The sequence below is a fragment of the Trichomycterus rosablanca genome, chromosome 4, assembly GCF_030014385.1.
Source record: "Trichomycterus rosablanca isolate fTriRos1 chromosome 4, fTriRos1.hap1, whole genome shotgun sequence".
NCBI classification, from domain to species: Eukaryota; Metazoa; Chordata; class Actinopteri; order Siluriformes; family Trichomycteridae; genus Trichomycterus; species Trichomycterus rosablanca.
The window spans coordinates 30257683-30282812 of NC_085991.1; the positions used below are offsets into that span (position 1 = coordinate 30257683).

At 36.7% G+C, this 25130-nt stretch overlaps 1 protein-coding gene across 1 annotated transcript; it reads right to left on the reverse strand.

The window, feature by feature from the left end:
- Positions 1-1368: 1368 nt before the first annotated feature.
- Positions 1369-25130, reverse strand: sec24d (SEC24 homolog D, COPII coat complex component). Its single transcript, XM_062994145.1, has 23 exons — positions 25075-25130; positions 22991-23184; positions 22068-22170; positions 21848-21981; positions 21463-21756; positions 21175-21311; positions 20877-20988; positions 20204-20331; positions 19254-19392; positions 19033-19148; positions 16704-16828; positions 11753-11944; positions 10805-10898; positions 10338-10454; positions 10048-10218; positions 8371-8467; positions 8116-8261; positions 7252-7390; positions 5359-5477; positions 4668-4847; positions 4127-4318; positions 3650-3739; positions 1369-3095 (listed from the first exon to the last, which is right to left on the reverse strand). The coding sequence occupies exons 2-23, from the start codon at positions 23139-23141 to the stop codon at positions 2955-2957; spliced, it is 3117 nt and encodes a 1038-aa protein (XP_062850215.1). The 5' UTR covers positions 23142-23184; positions 25075-25130; the 3' UTR covers positions 1369-2954.

Below are 25130 nucleotides of genomic sequence, written 5' to 3' on the forward strand. Positions count from 1 at the left end.
TTTATTACTTAGTCATAGCCTCCATGTGGTTGTGTCTAGTCAAGCTTTTTGGTGCTGATGGGTTGCTTTTTATATTGCAGCCTGTAAGAACATATTGATGTCAGGCTTCTGATATCAGATTTGTTTTGCAGAGTTACTGTAGAGTCACAAAACTCTACAGGTCACTTAATGGTGTCTCAAGGTAGGTCTTGGAAATCTTCCTATAACCATTTCCTCTTTTGGTGCAATGAACTGATCTCCTCTTTCAACTTTTGTGGCAGGTACTTTTTACCATTCATTTCAGATTAAGACTTACAGTGGATTTAGAAAGTCTATTAATTGTGGATTTAATTTAAAATGGATATAATCTTACCATTGATTTACATGTATTTGGATATAATTTTACAGTTGATTTACATGTAACATCACAAACTGACATCTCATTCACAGGATTACACAGACCCGTTGCTGTGACTCTAAAATTTGGGTAAGGTGCATCCTAATTGCCTTAATTGTCCCTGAGATGTGTTTAAAACTTAACTTTCACCTGTTAGAAATGATAGACATAGATTGGCAATGCACACATCCGGGTCTATATGGGCCGACAGTTTAAACTTATAAAAAAAACATGAAGTCCATGAAACTGTCTGTGGAACTCCGCTATGAAATGATGGCAAAGCATAGATCAAGGCAAGGATTTAAAACAAGATTTGAAATAGACTTGAGTTCTCCCAGAACCCTGGTGGCCTTAATTATTTTACTTAATAACCTAGCTAAATTTGACTGACTGGGCAAATTGGGCATCTGGGCAAAAATGGCCTTGGTCATGGGGGTTAATAAAAAATAGCTTCAAAGGTTCTGTGCAGAGATTGGACAATCTCCAATAAAGCTGTTATGCCACTGGTGAGTATAGAGGACCCTGGCAACACTGTCTGGTCTGATATGACAAATTGAACTGTAAAATAATTACATGTGATGGGACGTGAAAATCAAAATGTTGTTGCCATATGGGAGATTTGTGATGTCATACTGATCTATTTTAAACTACCTGTAGCCCATGTTGGGCCTTTGAGAATGGACACATTTGATTTGCCTACCGCAAAAGTGCAAAGGTCAATGGAGGGCAACTACAAAAGATTCTGATTCATGCTTAAGTAGACCAAGGTAAGAAAGCTCCCACCACTAGTTCACCAAAAGTTAACCTAGGTAATATACTTTCATCATGGAGTCATCGAATTTCCCATGAGCAAGAACTAATATCAAGGAGGTCATAATTTATTATTATTATTATTTTAAACACAGGGTGGTCTAGGGAATAAAAGGTTGATAACTGCTGTAAGAAGTTTTGAATAAAGGGTTTAAATTTCATTACAGAAATAAAACCAAATAAAATATGACAGTTTTCTCTTTGCCATCTTTACCTGCAATGTAAACAATTTAATAAAAACACCAATAAAGGCCATGTATAATAAAAAATTTTTGAAATGTATATGGAACAGCATATGTTTAACAAATGGGTCCTGTTAGAATAATAACATAATAACAACATTGTTTGCTTAACATAAGAGTTTTGGTACACTGACTACCTGAGGTATCTTTATATATAAGACAGTATTTTAGATGCAAATACATTTTATTACATACCAATTTTTAAAAAGTACATTTAAAATAAGTATTTCACTAACAATTTTAACCACTTTATTGACTATATAACCAGACAGACAATCTGCATGTATGGAAATAAAAGTTTTAAAAGTCTATTAGGGATTTTTAAAAAGAAGCATGTTATTTATTTATTGTTTTATTAAGTATTTTAAAGCTGCTGAACACTTACTGTTTTACATGAACATATAAACAGCCTAAATGCCATGAAATGCTTAAAAATGTCAATGAATAACTGATAACCCACAATGAACTGCTGTTGGTAAGTTTCATTTAAATTTATTTCCAACAGCTGATGCTTTATTTGAACTCGGATGCTCTCTTATCATTCACAACGTGTACAAAATGTGAAGAGCGCTGCAGTTCTAATCTGATCAAGGGAACTGTAATGCTTTAAAATTATTTAGATGAAAAACTATGGAACTAGACATCAAAATTAGAGGTGTAGAAGCTGTTTAGTGTCAGTTTTAAGTCTAAATGCATGTTAAACTTTGCACCTGTGAATCCAGATCTAATGTTTATTGTTTACAAAATGATGAGGATCCTTTGCATCATGTTCCAGTATAATGCTAGAAATCTGCTTATCATCATATAATAGCCATACTAATAATGTCAGAAAGAGCTTTAGTATACTGACAATCATTATTAATTATGATTAGCATGTTTCTTATGCAGACTTAATTATATAAAACTTTATATTTTGATGGGATGCTCTGTGCTTGTCGGTTATCAGTTAACCGTACACTAATGACGGTTATGGGTTCAAAGAAATTGTCAGTATTTGCATATCTAGAAATAGCACATAACAATTTAAGCACATATATTCTTTTGTTTTAGAAAATACTTATTACTCTTTAAGTTCATTTCATTCATTGGAATGTACCTTGAATGTTATTCAGTTAATATACTTGGACTACTTCAATAATATTCAATCCATTAATTAATACACAGTTTGCTTTTGTAAAGTAAAAGCATGACAGAACCTTTCTTGATTTTGACATTTTAAATAAACATTGTAAATCATTTTATTAAAAGTAATTTCCTTTGCTCATTTGACACAAGAATTTATAAATTCTTTTTCCTTTTACCTGAACAATATGTTTACATAAGAAAATATTACTATGTGCCAGTACACAAAAAGCCTAGCCTGAAATGATTTCTTTCCCAACTGAACTGGAATGGACATAAGCACAATTGTGACACCCAGAATGGGTACACAGTACAGTCTTTTTAAGGCAACTTTGGAAATATTAAGTTCAGGATGTGTGCTGCCTTTGCACATATTCTCTCTATGAATGATGTGTGTGTAAATGTTAGGTTAGAAGCTGTCTGATCTCGCGGTGAACAAAGCACAGGAAGTCCATGTAGGACGCCCCTCCGTGTAGGCCCTCATCCTCCACCAGGTGCTGACGCAACTGCATTTCTGATCTGTCCTTCTGCTTTACAATCACCACCTAAAGACAGAAGTCACATTATATATGTTCAATATACTGTATACTTTACTACTATACTATACTATATATCGTTTTCGGCATTTAGCAGACACTTTTATCCAAAGCGACTTACAGTACTGTGACAGTATATTGTCTAAGCAATTGAGGGTTAAGGGTCTTGCTCAAGAGCCCAACAGTGACAACCTGGCAGTGGTGGGGCTTGAACCAGGAACCTTTCGATTACTAGTCCTGTACCTTAACCACTAGGCTATAACTGCCCCATATATACTACTATTATATTTTATTATAAATTTTATTATATACTACTATTATATACTACTATTACATTAAACTGTCAATGTTGTTGATCTCTCAAAAATTTGTAACAGAGGATTTCAAAACAGTATCGAGATGGCCAAATTCAGGTTTATCCTAAACAAAACCAGAATTTTTTTTTTATTTTGGCATGTTGTATATTTTATTTTAAAACAACATTTCTGTGCTATCCCATTTGATGTTTTAACATGCTGAGTATAACATGTCTAAGAAGAATGAAGACACTGTGAGGTCTATACCTTCATGGATTTGGACCGCTGCTGGGAAATGGCAGAGATGATGAAGTGCAGCTTCCTAGAATATGTGTTATCCAGCTCAGGCAATGAAGTCTGCAATTACAATCAGTCAGTGATCAACAGGTCAGTCATCAAGAAAATGTTCAAATCTCAAATCATTATCTTTATCATTATCTGATATTTAACCTAATGCAATCAAATTTGCAACATTGTTACCACATTATCGTTAGATGTTAACTTTTTACTACATGTTTACATTCATGAGCAGTAAAGACAATAGTGGAGTGAAGAGCTTTTAGGGATGTGTCTAACTTGACTAGTGTGAGAACCAGAACTACAGTTATTAAAGTGCAGTTGTATGATCCACTGTTCTTGTTTATACTGTTTCTATTTTGTTAAATAAATAAAACAAATGTTGACCAGTGCACCTTTAACCCAAATCTACTATAAAACTGTGTGTGAGACTGTGGTGTTTCGGACCATGTCAGGGCCGAGGTGGGCCATGGAAGGCACATTGAAGAGGTTCTGGATAAGATCAGGAGGACAGGCCTGGCCAAGCCACAGGAACAGAGACTGGCCGTTCTCCAGCAGAAACATCCCTGTGTCACTCAGACGCTCCTCTGAGCAGCGCACTGCTGGTGGTATCGACTCACTCGCCATATCCATGGTATGCTGACACAAGGAAAGTAAGAGCAGTGTGAACAAATTCAATTAATACTTAATAAACAGTAATGGAACTAAATAACAAATGAAGACTGCATACTTTCAGTGGGGAAAAAACCTTAAGGCCAGGAAATTTAAGGTAATGTTTTCATACTGTTTTAAAGCAGATCTCTTACTGAGCCCAAAACACATCTGATATCCTTTAAATCTGTACAGTCATATCATTTAAAGCCTGTTTTGCGTTTTATAAAGCAAAGCAACAGTCGTAAATGAAAATCTTAAAACCAATGGTGTGCATTTAGTTTTGGAGCCGTAGCTCAAATTCCCTGTTTCTCATTTCTGTATAATGTGTACTCACCACTGGAATGAGCTGTGGGTAAAGCAGGATCTGGGTCTCCTCCACTCCCATGGACATGATGCTGAGTCTGTGAAAGGCCCGGTCATCTGTACAGAGTTCTGCACTGCCAACCAGCACTGGAGACTTCATCAGGCTGTTCATGTATACTGGGAACACCTTCATTGCATCTGGCAGGATCAGCTACACATAAACAGTATAAGTCAGTGGTTCTAAATTCTTAACGTATTTGGTCCTCATACTGTATATTAGAATCAATGGCACACTTGGTACCAGACACTACTTTGATAAGGGCAGTATTACCTAAAAAAGTAACTTATGGATAGTGCAATTAGCAACAGCCAAAAAACAGAAGACACTATAGATAGCTAGATAAATGTTTGTGTGATAAATCATATTCAACCTTATACCAAATAACTTGTTAAATTGGTACATTAATTAGTGGTAATTTTACTATTGTGAACATTTTCTTTATAGTATGAGGTTTGGAATGCAGCCTTATCAGTTCACAGGCAGCAGCAGCAGCACAATAAGACCTTTAAAAGCAAGGCATGTAGTGAGAGCAGTACTATGATTCATGAGTTTTGGAAAAACGTAGTGTGAACTAGGCTTTAATAATTTATCTTCAACACTGTGCCATATCATGCTAAACCCATTTCTCTTACTTTAAAAACATGCGTGAGCTGTGACAGACCTGACTGGCTGTAGAGGGATTGGCACAGTTCTTTCTGTAGCAGGCCAGCATGTGGGCCGTCTGCTTTACCAGGATCTCTCTCACCGTCCGCACAGGCTGGTTCAGCACAGCGTTGTATGCTAGATAACCAAGAGAAAAATATACAGTGTATCACAAAAGTGAGTACACCCCTCACATTTCTGCAAATATTTTATTATATCTTTTCATGGGACAACACTATAGACATGAAACTTGGATCTAACTTAGAGTAGTCAGTGTACAGCTTGTATAGCAGTGTAGATTTACTGTCTTCTGAAAATAACTCAACACACAGCCATTAATGTCTAAATAGCTGGCAACATAAGTGAGTACACCCCACAGTGAACATGTCCAAATTGTGCCCAAATGTGTCAATATTTTGTGTGACCACCATTATTATCCAGCACTGCCTTAACCCTCCTGGGCATGGAATTCACCAGAGCTGCACAGGTTGCTACTGGAATCCTCTTCCACTCCTCCATGATGACATCACGGAGCTGGTGGATGTTAGACACCTTGAACTCCTCCACCTTCCACTTGAGGATGCGCCACAGGTGCTCAATTGGGTTTAGTCCATCACCTTTACCTTCAGCTTCCTCAGCAAGGCAGTTGTCATCTTGGAGGTTGTGTTTGAGGTCGTTATCCTGTTGGAAAACTGCCATGAGGCCCAGTTTTCGAAGGGAGGGGATCATGCTCTGTTTCAGAATGTCACAGTACATGTTGGAATTCATGTTTCCCTCAATGAACTGCAGCTCCCCAGTGCCAGCAACACTCATGCAGCCCAAGACCATGATGCTACCACCACCATGCTTGACTGTAGGCAAGATACAGTTGTCTTGGTACTTCTCACCAGGGCGCCGCCACACATGCTGGACACCATCTGAGCCAAACAAGTTTATCTTGGTCTCGTCAGACCACAGGGCATTCCAGTAATCCATGTTCTTGGACTGCTTGTCTTCAGCAAACTGTTTGCGGGCTTTCTTGTGCGTCAGCTTCCTTCTGGGATGACGACCATGCAGACCGAGTTGATGCAGTGTGCGGCGTATGGTCTGAGCACTGACAGGCTGACCTCCCACGTCTTCAACCTCTGCAGCAATGCTGGCAGCACTCATGTGTCTATTTTTTAAAGCCAACCTCTGGATATGACGCCGAACACGTGGACTCAACTTCTTTGGTCGACCCTGGCGAAGCCTGTTCCGAGTGGAACCTGTCCTGGAAAACCGCTGTATGACCTTGGCCACCATGCTGTAGCTCAGTTTCAGGGTGTTAGCAATCTTCTTATAGCCCAGGCCATCTTTGTGGAGAGCAACAATTCTATTTCTCACATCCTCAGAGAGTTCTTTGCCATGAGGTGCCATGTTGAATATCCAGTGGCCAGTATGAGAGAATTGTACCCAAAACACCAAATTTAACAGCCCTGCTCCCCATTTACACCTGGGACCTTGACACATGACACCAGGGAGGGACAACGACACATTTGGGCACAATTTGGACATGTTCACTGTGGGGTGTACTCACTTATGTTGCCAGCTATTTAGACATTAATGGCTGTGTGTTGAGTTATTTTCAGAAGACAGTAAATCTACACTGCTATACAAGTTGTACACTGACTACTCTAAGTTATATCCAAGTTTCATGTCTATAGTGTTGTCCCATGAAAAGATATAATGAAATATTTGCAGAAATGTGAGGGGTGTACTCACTTTTGTGATACACTGTATGTATCAATGCTATTTAGGCTTGGGTTATACATACACTAACAACAAGAGTTATTTTATACTTACCCTCGAGTTTAATATTAAAATAAAAATAGCTTTTACTTTTGGTAACACAAAACATTTAGAATTAGACATAATAAGAGGAAAAATGCTGTACCTGACTTGGCGAAGAAGTTGATGAGAGCATCAGTCTCACAGCTCTTATAGAGCTCAGAGAGTTGGGAGCTGCAGTTCAGACTGAGGTTGTGAATGCGCAGACGTCTTTGACCACTGACAGATGTGTACAGGAGAGCGCACTGAAAAAACAAGAGAGTTGATGGCACGTTATTATTATGCCAATGTCTGGAAAAAAACATGTTAATATTATTTTTAAATAAAAAAAGGGAATTTCTTTAAGCATTTTTGTTAACTACTTTATCAGTGATAATTTGTTTGCTTTTTGTCTCTTTATATTACTATTAGCTGATCAGAATAGTGTGGTGAGTCACATGACACATGCAACTTAAATGAAGGACTTAAAATAAATTACCCCAAAGTAAAATGTAAACTAAAGATAACAGCACCTAAGAACAAACTTTGCCTACATACACATTTTATTAAAATAAAAGTTAGAGTTAAAGCCAATTGCCAACCTCTATAGTTCTTAAAATACCTTTATATGAATGTCTTTATTATTTACACTACTTCAGGTGAGTTGTTTTGTTACAGTACAGTAGTATCAAAAACATAAGAAATAAAATCTTTTTTTATTCAGCATTAAACTGAATATTGAGGAAACAAGTTAGATAGATAGATAGATAGATAGATAGATAGATAGATAGATAGATAGATAGATAGATAGATAGATAGATAGATAGATAGACAGACAGACAGACAGACTTTATTATCCCGACGGAAATTAAGGTTGGTTCATTAGTAGAGCTGGGATATTAGTAGGTGCTTTGCTACTGCAGTTTTGTACAATGATTATCATAATGGAACACAGGGACCATTGTAGGATAGTGTAGGAAGGCACAATGACCTGTATAAGAGCTCCAGTCTCCTCATTAAGTGTGTCATCATGTTTAAACTCCACTGTAACTGTTTTGTCACAGTCCACTGCAGGCATCTCCACATCTGTGGTGTTGTTCATATGGAAGGAACCAAAGAATTCTGTAGCCCTAAACCCTGAGATTTAAAATGAATAAAAGATTTTAACAAGCATGTGCTGTCTGTGACTGTCAAACAGTGATACGGTTCAGTTGGTATGGTTATTGTTTGACGGTGTCAGTTTTACCTGTGCTGGTTCGCACACGCATGATGGCATCAAACCCAATAGACTTCTTCACATCTAGCCTCAAATCACTGAGGAAATGCTGACCGTCGACCTGCACCTAAAGAGAGAGATGTAAGTTCTATCACTAGAGGGCACTGTTTCACAACAGTTATTACATGCAAAAACGGCCAAAACAATGTATAAGCTGAGAATGCTTGTTAATGGCTCCTAATGTTTTCTAATTTAAATACTTTTAGTGTTAATGTGTGTGTTACTAAGCGTGTTTTAATACTAGGGTTAGGTTTATTATAACATAATACCTACAAACAATGTATCTAAATGATATGGGCCATCTTATTACTACAAATTAAATCCATGGTCATACTTATATTACTATATTTGCATGTGTAGCTTTTGAGCATACAAATGAATAAATGTGATGTCCACTATATACCAGATCAGCACTACTTTATACTGGCAAAAGTCTGGCTGCATCCTAAAACACATTTACATATACTTTAATACAGTAATTGTAAAGAAAAGAAACCCATACTGGTTATTTACAAAGTATGCAGATTGGAGTAAAGCATCTATTCTTTACGTTATAATGGATATTTCTCTGTGTTTTGTGGTTTGTAGAATTGGCTGCTTGGCTCTATTTAGACTAAAACATTCTTACATCATTGTAACCATTCACCTAAGCTCTGTTTCAAATCACACAGCATGGTCTGACAACTAAAACTATGTAATATACTTTATAATAGTAATATTATTACATAAAAAGTTTTGTTGTGGTGTAGAAAATCCAAACGAGAAGTACATAAAACCATGGGTTTGTATATGACTCAATTGTTTATATAGGCATGATGTAAACCAGATTTTTTTCAACCAGTGGACCACAAACCACAAGTGGGCTGTAAGGGGTCCTCTCAGGACAAGCCAGTGGGTTTTAGTAAAATAAATTACATAACAAGCCTAGATGATTGGGGGGAAATGGAAATAAGAAATAAGAAAATGAATTTATCATTTTTACATTGACTGTAGTTGTTATTTTACATTTGTGAATAGATTGTCTAAATGTCTGATAGTGGTCTTTAACTGGTATTATTATAGACTATTGGGCAGCATTATAGTGCATCTGGTACATTGCCGCACAACATTGTTTTCAATGTTCTCTCATGTGGGTTTTTCTAGGTTCTCCAGATTTCTCCAACCTCTCAATGATCTGCAGAAGGTGGATTTGCTACCTAAAATTGCTTCTATGTGTAAGAGGGTAAATGTGTATGTGGTGCCCTGTCCAGGGGATATTCATGCCTTTTTTGAGGTTCCTGTTTATCGATTTACAACAGAATGGTGTATATCAGCTTATCATTTATTTTAATTTATTTTAATCAGCCACATTATTAAACTGTATTTTCTTTCTAAACACAAGCTTCGGTCTTAACCTATGTAGACATATGCCTGGCTTACTCTTGGGCCATCACAGCATCAAAGTTCCCCTTGAAACCCCATGGCTACTTACTATAACAGGTAACTAAGTTGCATTCAAGTTCTGTAGTAATTTCAAAATGTTCTGAGAAACTGTTCATGTTATGCTTCCACTACAAGAAAAGCATTCGCAAGGCTAAAAAATGTCTTTAGGCATTTCACATTACATTTTCTGTACCAAATTATTGGCCACCTGTAAGTATTACACACCTGGAAGTTGCTGTATTTGTACACTGAGCCGCCAGTGTGAGTGGGGATGTCACCCATGGTGGCCACATCCACATACTGGCTTGGGAAAAGGAAGAGGTTCACACAGCATCCCTGGCTCACACATTCTTTAGTGAGCTGCTCATACACACCACGCTGTGGCTGAAATAATGTCTGCATATGTGCACACACACACACACACACACACACATTATCATCATCATTACATGCTCATACAGATGTCTTTCTAATGTAAGTTTGAAATTTGTTGGATGTGGAAATAAATTACCCACCTTTTCTTTTTCAGTGTTCACCAGCTTCCTGTCGTCTCGGTTTTTGAGCTTCCCGGGGGCCTCTGCTGTGGGGAGGGAGGACTGGAAGATGAAGAGCTTTCCACTGCACTCAGCGGCCTGAGAACAGAGTGGATTGGAATATGATCAGTATAACTTCTAACTGATGTATACATAGTACAAGTGAAAGAGTGATGACTAAATTGTGAGTAGCTACTCATTGAAGTTGACAGAATAGAGGTTAGTGTGTTATTTCACTCTTAGTCATCTTCAACACTGCTGGAATGTGATTATAGCTAAAACTGCTCAGAAGAATTAAATACATGTTTATTTGTTAAAAGAGTTGTGTTCAAAACACATACTGAAAGGCTAGTCCATTTAGAAATCGGAAAAGGCAGTATAAGAAAAGTTTGCTAAAAGCATTTTGGCTCAGAATAAGCTATATCAAATTACATGTCTGTTTGTTGTACCTTTAGTGCCTCAACTCCGGCTTGGATCACTGGAGCAAAAACAGTCTCACTTTCATTAGTATCAGCAAACATATCAGGGATCTGGCTCAGGAGACTAGAAGGCAGTGAAAAAAGTAAAAAAAAACATTTTTCTAAAAAACAAAACATGCTGTGTAAATTGGCATTGTCTGTTAGATTCTGCACACATCCTCTAGTCTGGATTAAGTTGGAAACTAAAGTGCATTTTGTTTTTGAAATTTTGTTCAGCTTTGTCTGTTATTATTTTTTTCATCAGATGTTTAAAAGTTAGGCCCCACTACCATAAATGTATCCAAGCTCGATGAGTTTTGACTTTTTTTTCTTCAAGTAAATAATTCATTTTAATGGGTCTGGTGGCGCAGTGTAAAATACGTTTCACCATTACAGTTGAGTTCAGGGGTTTAAATCTTAGTCGTGCCAGTCGGCTATGTCTGACGGGGGCTGGGGGTGGTTGAACAGCTTAGTCTTTTCAGTGCGCTTTCAGTGGCAGTCCCAATCACGAATAACATTAGACGAGTTGTGTCAGGAAGGGCATGAGGTGTACAGACTGTGCCAGATCAGTTATGCGGAACAGAATGATCCTTTCGGCAAACCCTTAAAATATGGAAGCAGCCATAAAAAAACAATTCTAAACAGTGTGTTTTTCTATTGTTCCAAAATGAGTAGCATAGTCTTAATGTAGAAGAGTGTTATATCAACAAGTGTTTCCAATATTTGGTTTTGAATAAAAAACCTTTTGTGCCACATACCAATATGTGTAGTAAATACTTAGGGTTTTGTAAAAAAAAAAAAAAAGCACTTAACACTGAAGACATACTGAAAATTAAAATGAATTTTGCTCTTAAACTACTGTATAATGAATACCATAACAAACCTGGAATTGTGTGTATTATTATCTTAATATAAATGTAAAATTGGTAAAACACTTACTTGTTGATGACCGCTCGTGAGTCTTGAAAGTTTACCAGGAATCCATCCAAGAGTGGCACAAACATCTCTGCCACATCTGAGACCACCATCATCTGGGGCTGAGCTAGTGCACTGTTTACATTGTAGAAGTGCAGGATCTTGTTGTAGGTGACAAAGCCCACCTTTATAGCTGAACTTTCAGAGCCCTCTTCCCTAAAAAACAAAATAATAATACTTATTAATAAGTAATAACTTATTTGGAATGTATTGCAGGCATCAAATGATAGATTAGCATATTGAAAAAAGCAATAATGTAAAAGCAAATTAATAATGTTAATAATAATTTTAAAAAATTATTTAAAAAAATGTATTAAAAAAAAATAAAAATTAATTAATTTAAATTTTTAAATAAATACCAATCACTGCTTTCTGCTTTCATTTGCGTTTTACTTACTGTCCCAACTTTTTTGGAATGGGGTAGTATTTTGAGTTTGAAGAGCCATTTGTTTACCATAATCATTGTAAAGGTTTATTAAAGACAACAGTGGCAAGTACATATCCCCTTGTGTTTTTTTAAAGGACAACATCATACTAATTTATACATTAAATTTTGCTAACTTGAGGCAGGCCCGGAGTGGCTAATCGGGAGATTTGGGAGGATTCCCGATGGGCCGGTTCATGTCAGTCTCGAGTTTGGGCCGGTTGGATGGAAAAAATAATTTTGACATTTATCTGTAACTTATCTAATCTTCTTCTTACATTCATTCATCTGACAGCGCAGCCCCTACCTACATCGCAGTAGATCAGATGGGTTCTACCATCTGAGGGAATCCCCCCCTCCCAAATGTTTCAGTTGGTTTGGCCCACGAGTCGTCTTTTCGGGAGCGCCGGTAAAAGTAAACTTACAACAGAATAGCGCAAACCAAGTGTCAGTGGTGATTTTCGCAAATCATCAGTCGGTGGTTTTTTAGAACCCAATACACAGCATTAATCACAAATATCCAGTTTCAAGCTGAAAATAATAAACATAATTTGAAGTGTAATATATTAAATAGCCTAACTCATTAATGTAATGTTTTTGTTCCGACGCTACTGTACTGATGATCCATGACTACTGAAGGGACAGGTAGAGGATAGTCTAACAGTTATTTAAACTAACATAGTTATTTGTAATGTAAAATATAACGTAGAGAATATACATGATATATGTTAAATTGTTCAGACATTCAGAAAGATGTCAGCATGATAGCCTAATTTATTTTAACAAATGGAGACGAATAGCCTAAATCACTATCAATTTTACACCATCATAATATAGGCTAAAAAAAAACAAAAAAAAAACTTCAAGCATGTTATGTTATTCAGCAAAATAAGCTAATCCTTAATGATTTTTTTTAGCCTCAGAGCAGCAGATAAGCCAGTCTGATCCTGCTGGTGAACCGAGTAGGCATGGAGAGGCCAGGACTACAGAGACAGGTAGAGAGGATAAAAATGAACTAAAAAAACTATTTTATGTAACAAGTTGCACACAGAACAGATGTGATGGATAGATTAGATTCTAAATGATACCCAGTACCCAGATATTCAGAATGCTGAAAATGCATTAAAATCAGCCCAAATGAAATAGGTAAACAGGAACTCTTGTACACAGAGAAGGAAATTCTCATGTCTATAGACAATCACACCGTTATTAATAAAGTTGCAGAAACCAGTGCACTGTTTAGGAGGCTTTTGATGCTGTAGGTAGCCACTAAATATACGAGTAGTGAAGCTACTTAAGAGTTTAGTGTAAACCTAACAATAGATCACCTCTCTGTGGGGAAGACATGCAATTTTTATTTCAAATTATCTTTATTTCAACTTATTGCTCCTGTACAAATGTAAATACGTTTTCATCTTTATAAATTTTTTTTATCTGATTTAAATTAAACATGTTTAAGTCAAGTGTTTTCTGTTAACTTACCAACATATACCTGAACTTATACCCAATAAAAAGGCATTGTAAGAGCTAGCTGCTGTTTTATTTATTCAAATTCCTCCTCCATGGAAAAAGTGGGCCGGGTTTGGGAATGAAACTCCCGGGCTGAAAAAGTGGCCCACTCCGGCCCTGACTTGAGTGCTCGGGTGTCACAGAGGTAAATTACTCTAACCCACTATTCAACCGGTTAAGAGATGGTCAAGGCTCTGCGATGGACTGGCATCCATTCCGGGGTAAGTTATTGCATTGCATTCAGTGTTTTCGGGTGACTCATTACGACCATGACCAGGATAAAGTGGTAAAACATGAGAATTAAATAAAATGACCAGCAATTCTTGGTTCTGACTCATCCCAAAAGCAGTATCATCAGGATTAAATAAGAAGTGTGTTTATGGTTTTGATTAGACTTGTAACAATTATATCAGTGACCTCATCAATACTATCAAATGATCCTGCCATGTTATCTTAATTATTCCCTGTTCCAGCCTTTAAACTATGGACTACTTAAAATGGTTTTAATGTATTACAATATAATTTTTGTGGCGTTCCAAATATAACATCAAAGCTAGTTTGCAGTAAAAAAAATGAAAGGGGCACTTGGGCAGTGCAGCAGCATATTATGAAAATGATAAATAAAAAAAATGAAAGGCAGACAAAGTTGAATGTTGATAAATGGTTGCCCTGTATGTGTAGTTGTATGTGTATTGTAACATTACTTGCCATGTAAATGGAATTAGGTCAACAAACAGCTCGAACTTGTCCTCAATTATTTATACAATAATTATTCAGCAGCTAAAATGTCATGCTTTGTGACCTACGCATATGTTTAATTCATTTTGAATGACTTGCCATAGCCATTGTGTAGACATAGCTTTGGGTTAAGGGTATGTGTATATGTGCAGCAATACAGAAATAGCTAAAATAAAAGTAATAAATAAGTTAAGAGAAGAAAAAGACACTCTTATCTCGTCTGCTTTATCATTAGAATGTCTGAGAAGCAGTTACAAAGAGCAACAGTCAAAAGTGCATGCTCTATCCAAATAGATAGCCGTAAATAAAGTAGTAGATTGCAGAACTATTGCAGAACAGTTTATGCTAGTTGTTCTGAGAAATTCAGTTGATTACATTTTAATTCTAAGCTACATGAAACTAAAAATACACCAAATGGCCAAAAGTATGTGGGTACCTCTTTATATTATTAAGTTCGATATTTTATCCACACCCATTGCTAACGTGTACAAAAACAAACAAGTAATAAACTAGATGCTTCCATCTTTGTGACAGCAGTTTAGGTAATGAGCCTCTCGGTTTTAAGATGACCATATACCTGTGCATAGGGTGAGGCCCATGATTTGACTAGTTTGGTGTAATAACTCTTTACTGGCCTGCAAAGAGCCGTGAAGTCAAACCCACTAAAACCTTTGGGATAAACTGAAATGTACATTATCAGCCAGGCCTTTTTGTCCAACGTCAACAAACACCTTACAAATTCTTGGTACTAAAAGACTAAAATGGTACAAACTGATGCACATTCCAAAATCATCTGGAAAGCACCTTCAAAAAAGTGCCGACTGTTATAGCTGCAAAGAGTGGCTCACTCTTTAGGCATGGTTTTGGAGTGCAATGTTAAACAAGCTTATGGTCAGGTGTTCACATATGTTTGTCCACATAGTGGAATATGCAATCATTATCTTAATATGGATCTTAAACTAGCTGATATTCTAGAAAGTGAAACTGCAAAAGAAACTGTTATCTGGGATTTGTAATAGTCTCTGACATTAAGTTTCATTTAAGGGTAGAGCTAGCTTCAGGCCATCTCTGCCATTCATTTTACCAAGAACAGAACTATAACCAATATCATTCCAAAACAGAGCACATACTATTTTCAGTCTTACATTCTGGATAAAATGAAACTGCTGATCTAAAAGTGCACCCTATTTAGCTACCAACTGCTTAGCCTTTCAAAAGTTCCTGACCACGAGAACTCAGACAGTGGTAAATTGAGCAGTATAAAACCGTTAGGTGTCCAATGTGTTTTTCATTAAGTGCATGCACTCTACTGAGCAAAGCCAGGAACAGAGGGGAGAAATCAGATTTAATACTGCAGGCTTATTTGGAGTGCACCACCAGCGTGCTTTTGAGGTGAGGTCAGTTTTCCAAACAAATACGGACATAACCACAGGGGCTGGAGGAGAAGCAGAAAGGAGTTTTGCAGGAGCCGTACATGTGAACTGCTAGGTGGTAAATCAAGAGTCTGTAAGTCTGCAGGCCAAAAAACTGTACACATCAAAACCCTGTGGCCCATAAACAGTTCAAAGTCTTTGACTGTACACAGGACTGCAGCTGACATACACTAGCCTTCCTCTATCAGCCCCCGCAAAGAAAAACTTACAGGCAGGAATTTTTAAATGATGAGATACTGTAATACTGTGTTGAGTTTTCGTTGTTTTTTCTTTTTTTTAATGCTCTTTCTTGACCATATTTGGCATAAAACTAGGGGTCTTTTTGGGTGAAGGGTTGAATTCCGAGCTGACAGCTACTCTGACGTGCACCTGAGATGTAGAGACAGTTTGGGATTCACTGTCTATGGGTGCTATTAAAATGGGTTAGAGTACAGTTTAAATGTGATGTGCTTTAGGATAGTTCATAATAAGGTATGCAGCAGTGAAGCTGGTCATTACACATGAAACTTAGTGTTTGTACAGTACATGTTCAAAAGTAATGGGACACTCCTTTTAATTTTTAAATTCATGTGTTTCAGCCACAACAACTGCAAACGGTTGTAATAAATCAATTATAGAAAGAAATTAAATACTTCCAACTTTGCAGCAACGGTTTAGGGAAGGCTTTTTCCTGTTTCAGAATGACTGTGCCCCAGTGCACAAAGCAAGTTCTATAAAGGCATGAAGAAAAAAGTCCCATCCAAAGAGTTGCCCTATTTTCCAACATAATAATTACGAATCAACTAAAAGCAAAGGATTCTTGTTCACTTACTTTGGAAGATGATCTAGCAGTGTCTTTAGTTCCTCACATATCAGTCTGACAAGTCCACTCTTTAAGTTGTTGTAGGAGACATCGATCATAAAAATGTAAGCAGGAGGACTGGGAGGCTTATTGTTCTATGCCGAAAAGAAATAACAAGAATTTCTGGCTTTAATGTGTCCCAACAGTGCCAAGACACAATCATTTCATTTTTCAAAACGGATCACTTACTTACTTTACTGTCCTTGTTACTGATTAATACCATGATTTTATAAGCCATAAAATGGGGAGAAGAATACTGTTAAATGACACCTTGTTTTCTAATATTTTGCAAAATCTGGAAAATGAAAAGGATGGAAAGAACAACCTAACACAGCATTACAACTCAACCTAATCACAATGTAAGATTTAAAAATGTAAAAGTTAAGACAGCCAAGGTGCAGTTAGGCTGTACAGGAAGCTATACTTAAGTTTTTAAATGAACAACTCTGACAAGGTTTTCAAAAGAATTATTAGTCAATATAAAGGCATGAACTTTAGAAGGAACTGGCAAATATTATGTAACAAGATAAGAACACAGATACAAATTAAACATACAGACATGGAAAAAATATAGTAAGCACAACCTCTGCAGCAGGCTTTTTAAAAATGTTAATACAACATTGTTTCACTTTCTGAATTGCTGATGTGGATGTAATAAGATTTGTCAATGATATTTCCAGATTAAAAAATAAAGGATATAAAAAAATTTAAATTGCTTCCAGCTTGCAATTGTAGTTTGCAAAATGTCATTTAAAATGTCATTCAGTTAAAATTGAACTATTTTGACTACAATTGCTGCTGCATGTTTGAAGAAAAAAAATCATAGCAGCATTTAATAAGGAAACTTTGCCAACTGTTAAGCATGAGCCTTTGGATTGTGTGGCAGCCATTGACACAGGAAACTATACATTACATTGAAAATTGCATTGAAAAGTACATTGAAAAATAGATTTTACTATCAGCTAATTATAAAAGCAAATGTGACGATTTCAGCAGAAGCTGAAAAAGGTAGCCTCTACAATAGCTTAAACAAAAACGATTTAAAATCATTTACTTTTTTTATGCAATCTAAAGCTTCTTTAATGACCTTCCCAGTTTCAGACTATAACATATACAAATCTGAAGGTAACAGTTTTGGCCAGGGTATTCACCCCTGAGTGACTTTAGGACTACCATTGTCTTAGACTTTTTATTTTCTCCCAACCAATAAGACTTGATAAGTTTAACGTAACATATAGGGCCTTTAAAATAACTAAAAATAAATGTTTAAATAATTGTACAAACAAAAACCTTTATCCTAATTATAAGTTATGCTGCAAGTTATACAAGTATTTTGTCAGATCTTTAAGTTTTTGTAACTGTATACATTCATTTTATACACAAAGCATTATTTCTGCAAACAATTCCATGATATTCAGACTGCTGCAACACAAACTTGTAGTTCAAGTATTAAATCACTCAACACTGAAATGCTACATAACTACCAAAAACTGTAGATCCTTCAGCTGATTTCTGGGGCATGCTGACTGCTTGCTGACTGCTTGCAGTGAAATCAAACACCCAAGCAATGCTTTCTTAAAATGTTCAGCAAATCTAACTTGCTGACAAGAAGTGATAACTAATTGATTAGATTCAGCTTTATATAAACACTGAATACAGCTAAACTTATTGTCCGAATCTTAAGAACTTTATATACACACAGTACACAGAGAAAAAGTTTAAAATATATTCTGAACAATGCAGACTGGATGCACCACCTATGTCAGTCCATAGATCATCATTACAAAAGGCTTGGGAGTCATTAAGCTGTTTTCAGCAAATGTGAAACAAGCCCTTATGTTATTCTTGGTTACCATGGTTTCCGCTCTACAACTCTTTAATGGACACTATTTTTGCCCAATTTCTTTGTATTGGTGGAATCATAAAGGCTAACCTGATCTGGGACAAGCAAGGTTTGCAGTTCCTTGGATTTTTTTTCTGTTTTCCTGAATTACCTGGAATAGAATTATTGCACATGCAGTACCTTTAATTATTGGTCAACTCATGCGTTAATGTATATTATACATTATAAAATACCATGTTGATTACACCGAGATACAAGAAAAAACACTTTGCAGAGTCATCTTGTGGGTTTTTTGGTCTCCATTTCACCTATTATTTCACTAAAACTTTTGTTAGTGAATATCTCTGGTGTTACCAAAGGCCTATAGTATATACACACAGAGTGCACCCCAATATATCACAGATTGGGAACCAGTAGTATGAGGTATTGTTTAAAGGACATTAAGCAGGACATTACCTTGCAATAATCCAGCGTAGCAGTAAACTCATATGAGCCCAGGGACAGCTCAGGTCTCTCATATAAATCCACTCTTCTGCCCATATGATCCAGGTGCTGAAAGTACTGGACAGGAACTACAGAAAAGGAACACAGTTTTACGTCTTTTCCCCAAAACAATCAAGTTTCAATGAAAAAAATATTATTTTAAAAAGACCATTGTATGAGCTTGGGGTTCTGACCCTCATTAACACAGTTGCAGAAACCACACTGGAATCGTCTTCCTCCATCGATAAAGACCATGAAGGGGCACATATAAGCCTTACAGCGGTTACAGCGTATGGGTCCTGGCTCTCCGTGATTTACCATGTACAGAGGAGTCTAAAAACAGAGTGCGGAAGAGACAAAGAATAACGATTATGAACTTGACCTGTTGCAAAAGGTTTCCTGTGCTCAGAATGACCGTATATTGTAGGTTTTGGTAAAATGCTGTCTGTAATGTGATCTATGAGGCACCACATGGTTCTTTTATCTGTTAATATTTGTTGCACATGATTATATGTATATGTGTTTAAGACTATGATTGCAAATTTATCATATATAGCAATGAAATTTAATGATTTCAGTCAACTTCTGACCTGTTGCTAGTGGGATGTAACACTGCTTTATTTAAGAGACATATAATCCATTATCTAATGTGTTCCCCAGAGACTGAACTTTAAGCTAATTTATTTGTAAAAGAGTATGCTAACATTACCTAATAAGGACGTGCAGCCTGGTACTGTCACTAGCAGGACTGTGAGTCCCGGACCACACAACACTTACAGATTATAATATGATATAACTGAGACAAGACAAAACATGCCATTATTTATCTTTCATAATTAATATATATTTTCTACTGCCTATTAATTATAGTAGCGCAGGCCATCCTAGTCACCAGATGCTTAATGATCAACTAATGTCTCTCTTGTCAATCTTTTGCTACCAGCACCAAGCATGGTGTGTCTGTATATAAAAACTAACCTTCAGTAACAAAAATATGGTACCATAAGTCTGCTGATGATAACCTGAAACTGAACTTTCTGTTTGTGTTTAATCAACCATGTGGATAGTTTGATTTTTACCAGTGGTGGCTGGAAATGTAAAAATACAATAATAATAGAAACCACTGACGAAACATTTCACGTACTTCATTATCAGGCACTTTGGCAAAAGGTTTGATGATGGTAGCCAGGGGAACTTGGCACTGCTTGGCAAGGTCAGCAGTGCAGGGAAATGAGTAGGTAGTACAGCGCATAAACCTGGGGCTTGCATTTCCTGAAAAAAAATAATAATAATCAAAGAATTTGGCTCATGTAATCTTCTATTACATATAAAACATATAATTTTTTTTGTTATGAATTGTTTTAATATATTTATTTAATTTAATTCAGTTAATTAACCAATGTTTATGTGCATTTTGGTCACACTGGCACACAATTAATCAGATCATTTAAGTCCTGCTGCAACTTGTGCAGTTGTCATTGTGCATATACCTATTAATTCATTAACTTTTTTATTTATTTATCGTCTGTTTTACCACGGCTTTATCCTTTTCAGGGTCACAGCTGTCCAATTCATGAAAATTTATTTTTTTTGGTATATTTTCTGATTGTGAAGTGACCTTGGCTTAGGGAAAGGTTATATACTATATATTATTAATATTGATTACTAGTATTATAAAATAAGATTGCAACTCTGTTTATATAATAATTTACTTGTTGCTCGGCACTGGATTTCATTCAATGACTGCTGTCACTATGAGTGTTTAAGTAGCTAAAACAGCTAAAGTACGAAGTCAGTCAGTTTGTCCCAGAACTCACCTTGATCCTGAACAGTAAAACTGGTCGTTACTAGGGGAGGAACTTGACCCCTGAGATTTGTGGTGTACAGCTGACCACCTCTTCTAGCCTGGTCATTTTCAATCACTTGAGTCTGTACAATAAAGGTGATGCAATTTCAGAAAAATGCACTAGAGTGAACATTTTAATTGCTCCAAAATGTATTTTGACATAATATACAATAATTAAAAACAAAACATATTAAATAATGATTAATTAACTGATTGCACTTAATCATATGTACAGTTAAAACAAAACAATGTTGTTTATCAGTAATTACAGTGCTAGGAATGTCATCTGGGTCCAGTTTTTTCTGAGGAGGTCCAGCCAAGTTGTTGGGTCCTCCTGGAAACCCTCCTGGAAAACCTGCCTGAGGTCCAGCCATTGGTGGGCCTGGCATCTGCCCTCCATATGGTCCTGCAATCAAGGCAACATTCAAGCTGGATAAAGGTACAGTTTGGCTCACCTGGGTGAATACATTATCAGGCAAAGCTAATATACACAAAATACATAATTCATACTTGCAGAATGTGCATTGTTTTGTTGATCACTTTAAAACCTGCTTTACCTGGTTGCTGGGGAAATCCCTGAGGTCCAGCTAGTTGCTGCATTCCAACCAGTGGGGGAGGGCCAGGCTGTGAATTAGGCATTGCCATTGGTGGAGGGCCAACTGCCATCGGTGGACATCCTGCTGCCATAGGTGGACATCCTGCTGCCATAGGTGGACATGCACTCATTAAAGGAGACTGAGGGCCGGGTGCAGCCATGGGTGGAAGTCCCACTGCTGATGATGGAGACATTTGGAAAGACTGTGGTGCTGCAGATGAGGTGGGTGACTGAGGGAGCTGCATGGGGTTTGGGGCTAAATTAAGGAAATTAAAATATAAGAAAATATTGTTAGCAAAAACTGCTCATTTTACTATAGCCGGCAAAACATTTTATTAAAAACTTACCATATCCATCAAGGTTCATGCCACTCATCTGATTGGTTAACTGCTGAGTTTGAGGCATACTTTGGTATGGTCTTTGAGGGGGCTGGCCATAAGGAGATGATACAGGGGCAGAGGCTGCAGGAGGGGGAGGAAACCTAACAGTAAAAGAAAATTGATAAGAGATTCAAATCAAACTGACTGCATAGCAACTCTGTATTAATCTTAAGGGCAAAAACGTTACTTCTGAGGGTGTGCGCCATTTTGCTGAATAGAAGGTCCATAATGACTAGACACAGGTGGTGCAGGCATCACAGAGGGAGAAGAGGCTGTCGGTTTGAGCATACCTGAAACACAGTATTTACAGGACTGTAATTAAATTTTTGAGGAATGACTTCTTGCTAAAGACAGCATTTAACCCAACAATCAGTGGTTAAGCTAAACATAAAAGCACAGACCTAACAGCCAACATATTATAAAAAGCAGTCCATTACATTTTTTTAATTCTTACATTTGATGTTCTTAAGGTTCTTTTTAAAGTAAAAAACTGGCAACATCTGAACAAGTGAAAACAAGTGATTAAAACCACTGGGTAGGAATTGTTGTAATAATTGTATTTTATGTTTTTTTTGTTTTTTTTACCCTACATCAAGGCCATAATTATGTGGACACCTGAAAGTCACAAGCACAAGCACAATCATATCAATAGGCTGTAACACAGAGTAGCTGCTGCTAGAACAACTTTACTTCCTAAAAAAGTTTTATCCTAGAAATTGGAACAAAATGCTAATCATTAATCAAACTATTATTTGAACATTGCTTTCTGAAGAAAAAAAAATCAAGCTAAAAAGAAGCAAGTTCCAAACTCCTGCCACAATTCTTGAGAATGTTAATTATATGCTGTAGCATTATGATTTTCCCTTAGTGGCACAATAAAAAAAAATCAAACGCAGCTCCAGACTATCATTTCATTTCAGGTGAAATTCTAAAGTGCCTGATTAAACACTGTATGCCAACTTATAACCGCATTTTTTATTTTGATGTATCTGCCGTCACATTGGCCAAGTAATCACTCATTACTACTGTGTAAGATCAAAATGTCACTTGTAAAAAGCAAGACAAAACATTTCTCAATTTCTGTGAATGTAAACTACAATTTTACTGCACCTGCTGGTTGAGCAGGAAAGGACTGTGGTGTAGCTCCATAGTGTCCATAATGGGCCTGTGGATGAGGGGGCCCAAATCCAGTGGGGTATCCCCCCATTCCAGCCTGGGCCTGGGAGTATGGAGGTGTAGCAACATAACCTTGTTGGCTCATTCTCCTGTTGAGATTTCTTTCATTCCAAAGTGAGAATCAGCACCTGTAGAGGAGCAATAAATATAAGTTTGATTATAAATAGAGCATCCATAACATTTATGAAACTGATAAGTTCATGATGATTTCCTTATACTGTAGGATTCCCACTATGTCAAAAATGTTACTGGGGTAAACACCTTCATCCTGTCAGTTTAACTGTGTTGCACTACTGAAGCTGCTACAGCTTGAGTAAACAGAAGTTTATTCTATCTGCACTATTAAATTACAAACCACTGTTGTTTTTATGCAGTTAATTTGCAGGGCAATTCTGATAATATAATGGATAACAGTGACAGGAACACAGCTTGTATATAATCTCTGTGAAAAATCCAACCTTTAAAGTTAATTTATTAAGAGAAAATAAAGAATCCCTCATCAAGAAATAATTTAATATTTTGCCAATTTCTCATTTTACCAATTAAACAACACAGTCTTCTCCTATAATATCTTGCAAGGTTGGAGAATACAGACTACAGAGCAAGAATTTGAGACCATTACATTTAAAGAATACTAGGTCATATCTTGTGCACACTCCTCTTTAGCTCACTCCACAGGTTTTGTATAAGGTTCAGATCAGGGGACTGAGATGGCCATGGCATGAGCTTGAGTTTGTGTTCAGTAAACCATTTTTGTGTTGACGTGGACTCTAGACAGTTTTGCATCCTTGGTCCTGATGAAAGATCTAGTGACTACCCATTTTTGTTTATTTACTGAACAAACTAAACTACTCCAAATCTTGACATTTTGATTTCAAATCCAGAGTCCATCATGCAATCTACCCTAATGAGGTTCCTAGGGCCTTTGGAACAAAAACAGTCCCACAACATCACAAACTCTCCAACATAGTTAACAGTTGGCATCAGGTTCTTTACAGTGTTGTCACCTTTCTGTTTACACCAAACCCACCCTGAGTGTTGCCAAAAAGCCAAGTCTACGATTCATCTGACCATAGAACCTGGTCCCGGTCAAAATCCCAGTAGTGTTTAGCAAACTCCAGATGCTTATGTTTGTTGGCATGGCATTAAAAACTTTCTGTCCAGCATTGCAAAATAACAAAAGAAACATAGTTACAACAGCCCACATAATCTATGGTAAATGGGTAAGGCTAAATAATAAGACCATGCAAATTTAAAAATAACCTTTGAAGTCTCGGTGCAAGAGAACTAACAAGTCCCCTGTTAGGCTGTTTTGAGGACTGGTAAGGACTTGTATAACATGTCAAAATACTTAATCTAGTCGCATTGAAATAAGTGTTAATTTGCATAAGTATTAAAATAAGGGGTCTAATAAAGATGTTATTGAGGCCAATCATCCTTATGCCTTGGGCCCCAGCGCAACAGTTCATTCTGCACTGTTAGTAGTTATGCAGCTGGATTTGGGCATTTAAATACAGATGTTAAGTACAGTAAACCGAACAAATGTTTAATACATTAGTTGTCTCGTGTTCTGAAATAAGGTTCTGATAGACTGATCAGTAAAACTGTGATATAAATAGATTATAAAAGATGACTGATGTGCTGATAAAGTAACAGTGATCAGCAGAAGTGAGAGAACCTCTGATCACAGCTGCCACGTCAAAGATGAGTGTAAAGTCAACACAGATTTCAGCAACAACGCAACACACTAAATGCATATTAAAAGTCTTTTGTGTCAAACAAGCCAATACTACACAAATAAACACATGCTTTATTAGCGTCGCTAGTGTTTATCAATAGCTATAGAGTTACAGTAGCGCATAAAGCTGTTATAGATGAAAACTAGCACACGCCTCAAACTTTCTTTTGCTTTCATTTAGTCTATTAACACCCGAACAAGAATTTACACCGCGAAATATAATGTTCTGCTTTAAATGGCATGTTTAAGCTGTATTATAAGAATAAAAGAATAGAATTACCTGTAAGTTAGAGATAAAGAGGAGCGTGCCTTCTATTTGGGAACGTAGGAGGTACC

Excerpts from the sequence above, each read along its gene's own strand:
- sec24d (XM_062994145.1), bottom strand. The coding sequence starts at position 23,141 with ATGAGCCAACAAGGTTATGTTGCTACACCTCCATACTCCCAGGCCCAG. Across the intron at positions 4,848-5,358 it reads ATCCCTCTACAGCCAGTCAG|CTGATCCTGCCAGATGCAAT; the intron begins GTCTGTCACAGC and ends GTTTATGTGTAG. Across the intron at positions 4,319-4,667 it reads ACCCACAGCTCATTCCAGTG|CATACCATGGATATGGCGAG; the intron begins GTGAGTACACAT and ends TCCTTGTGTCAG.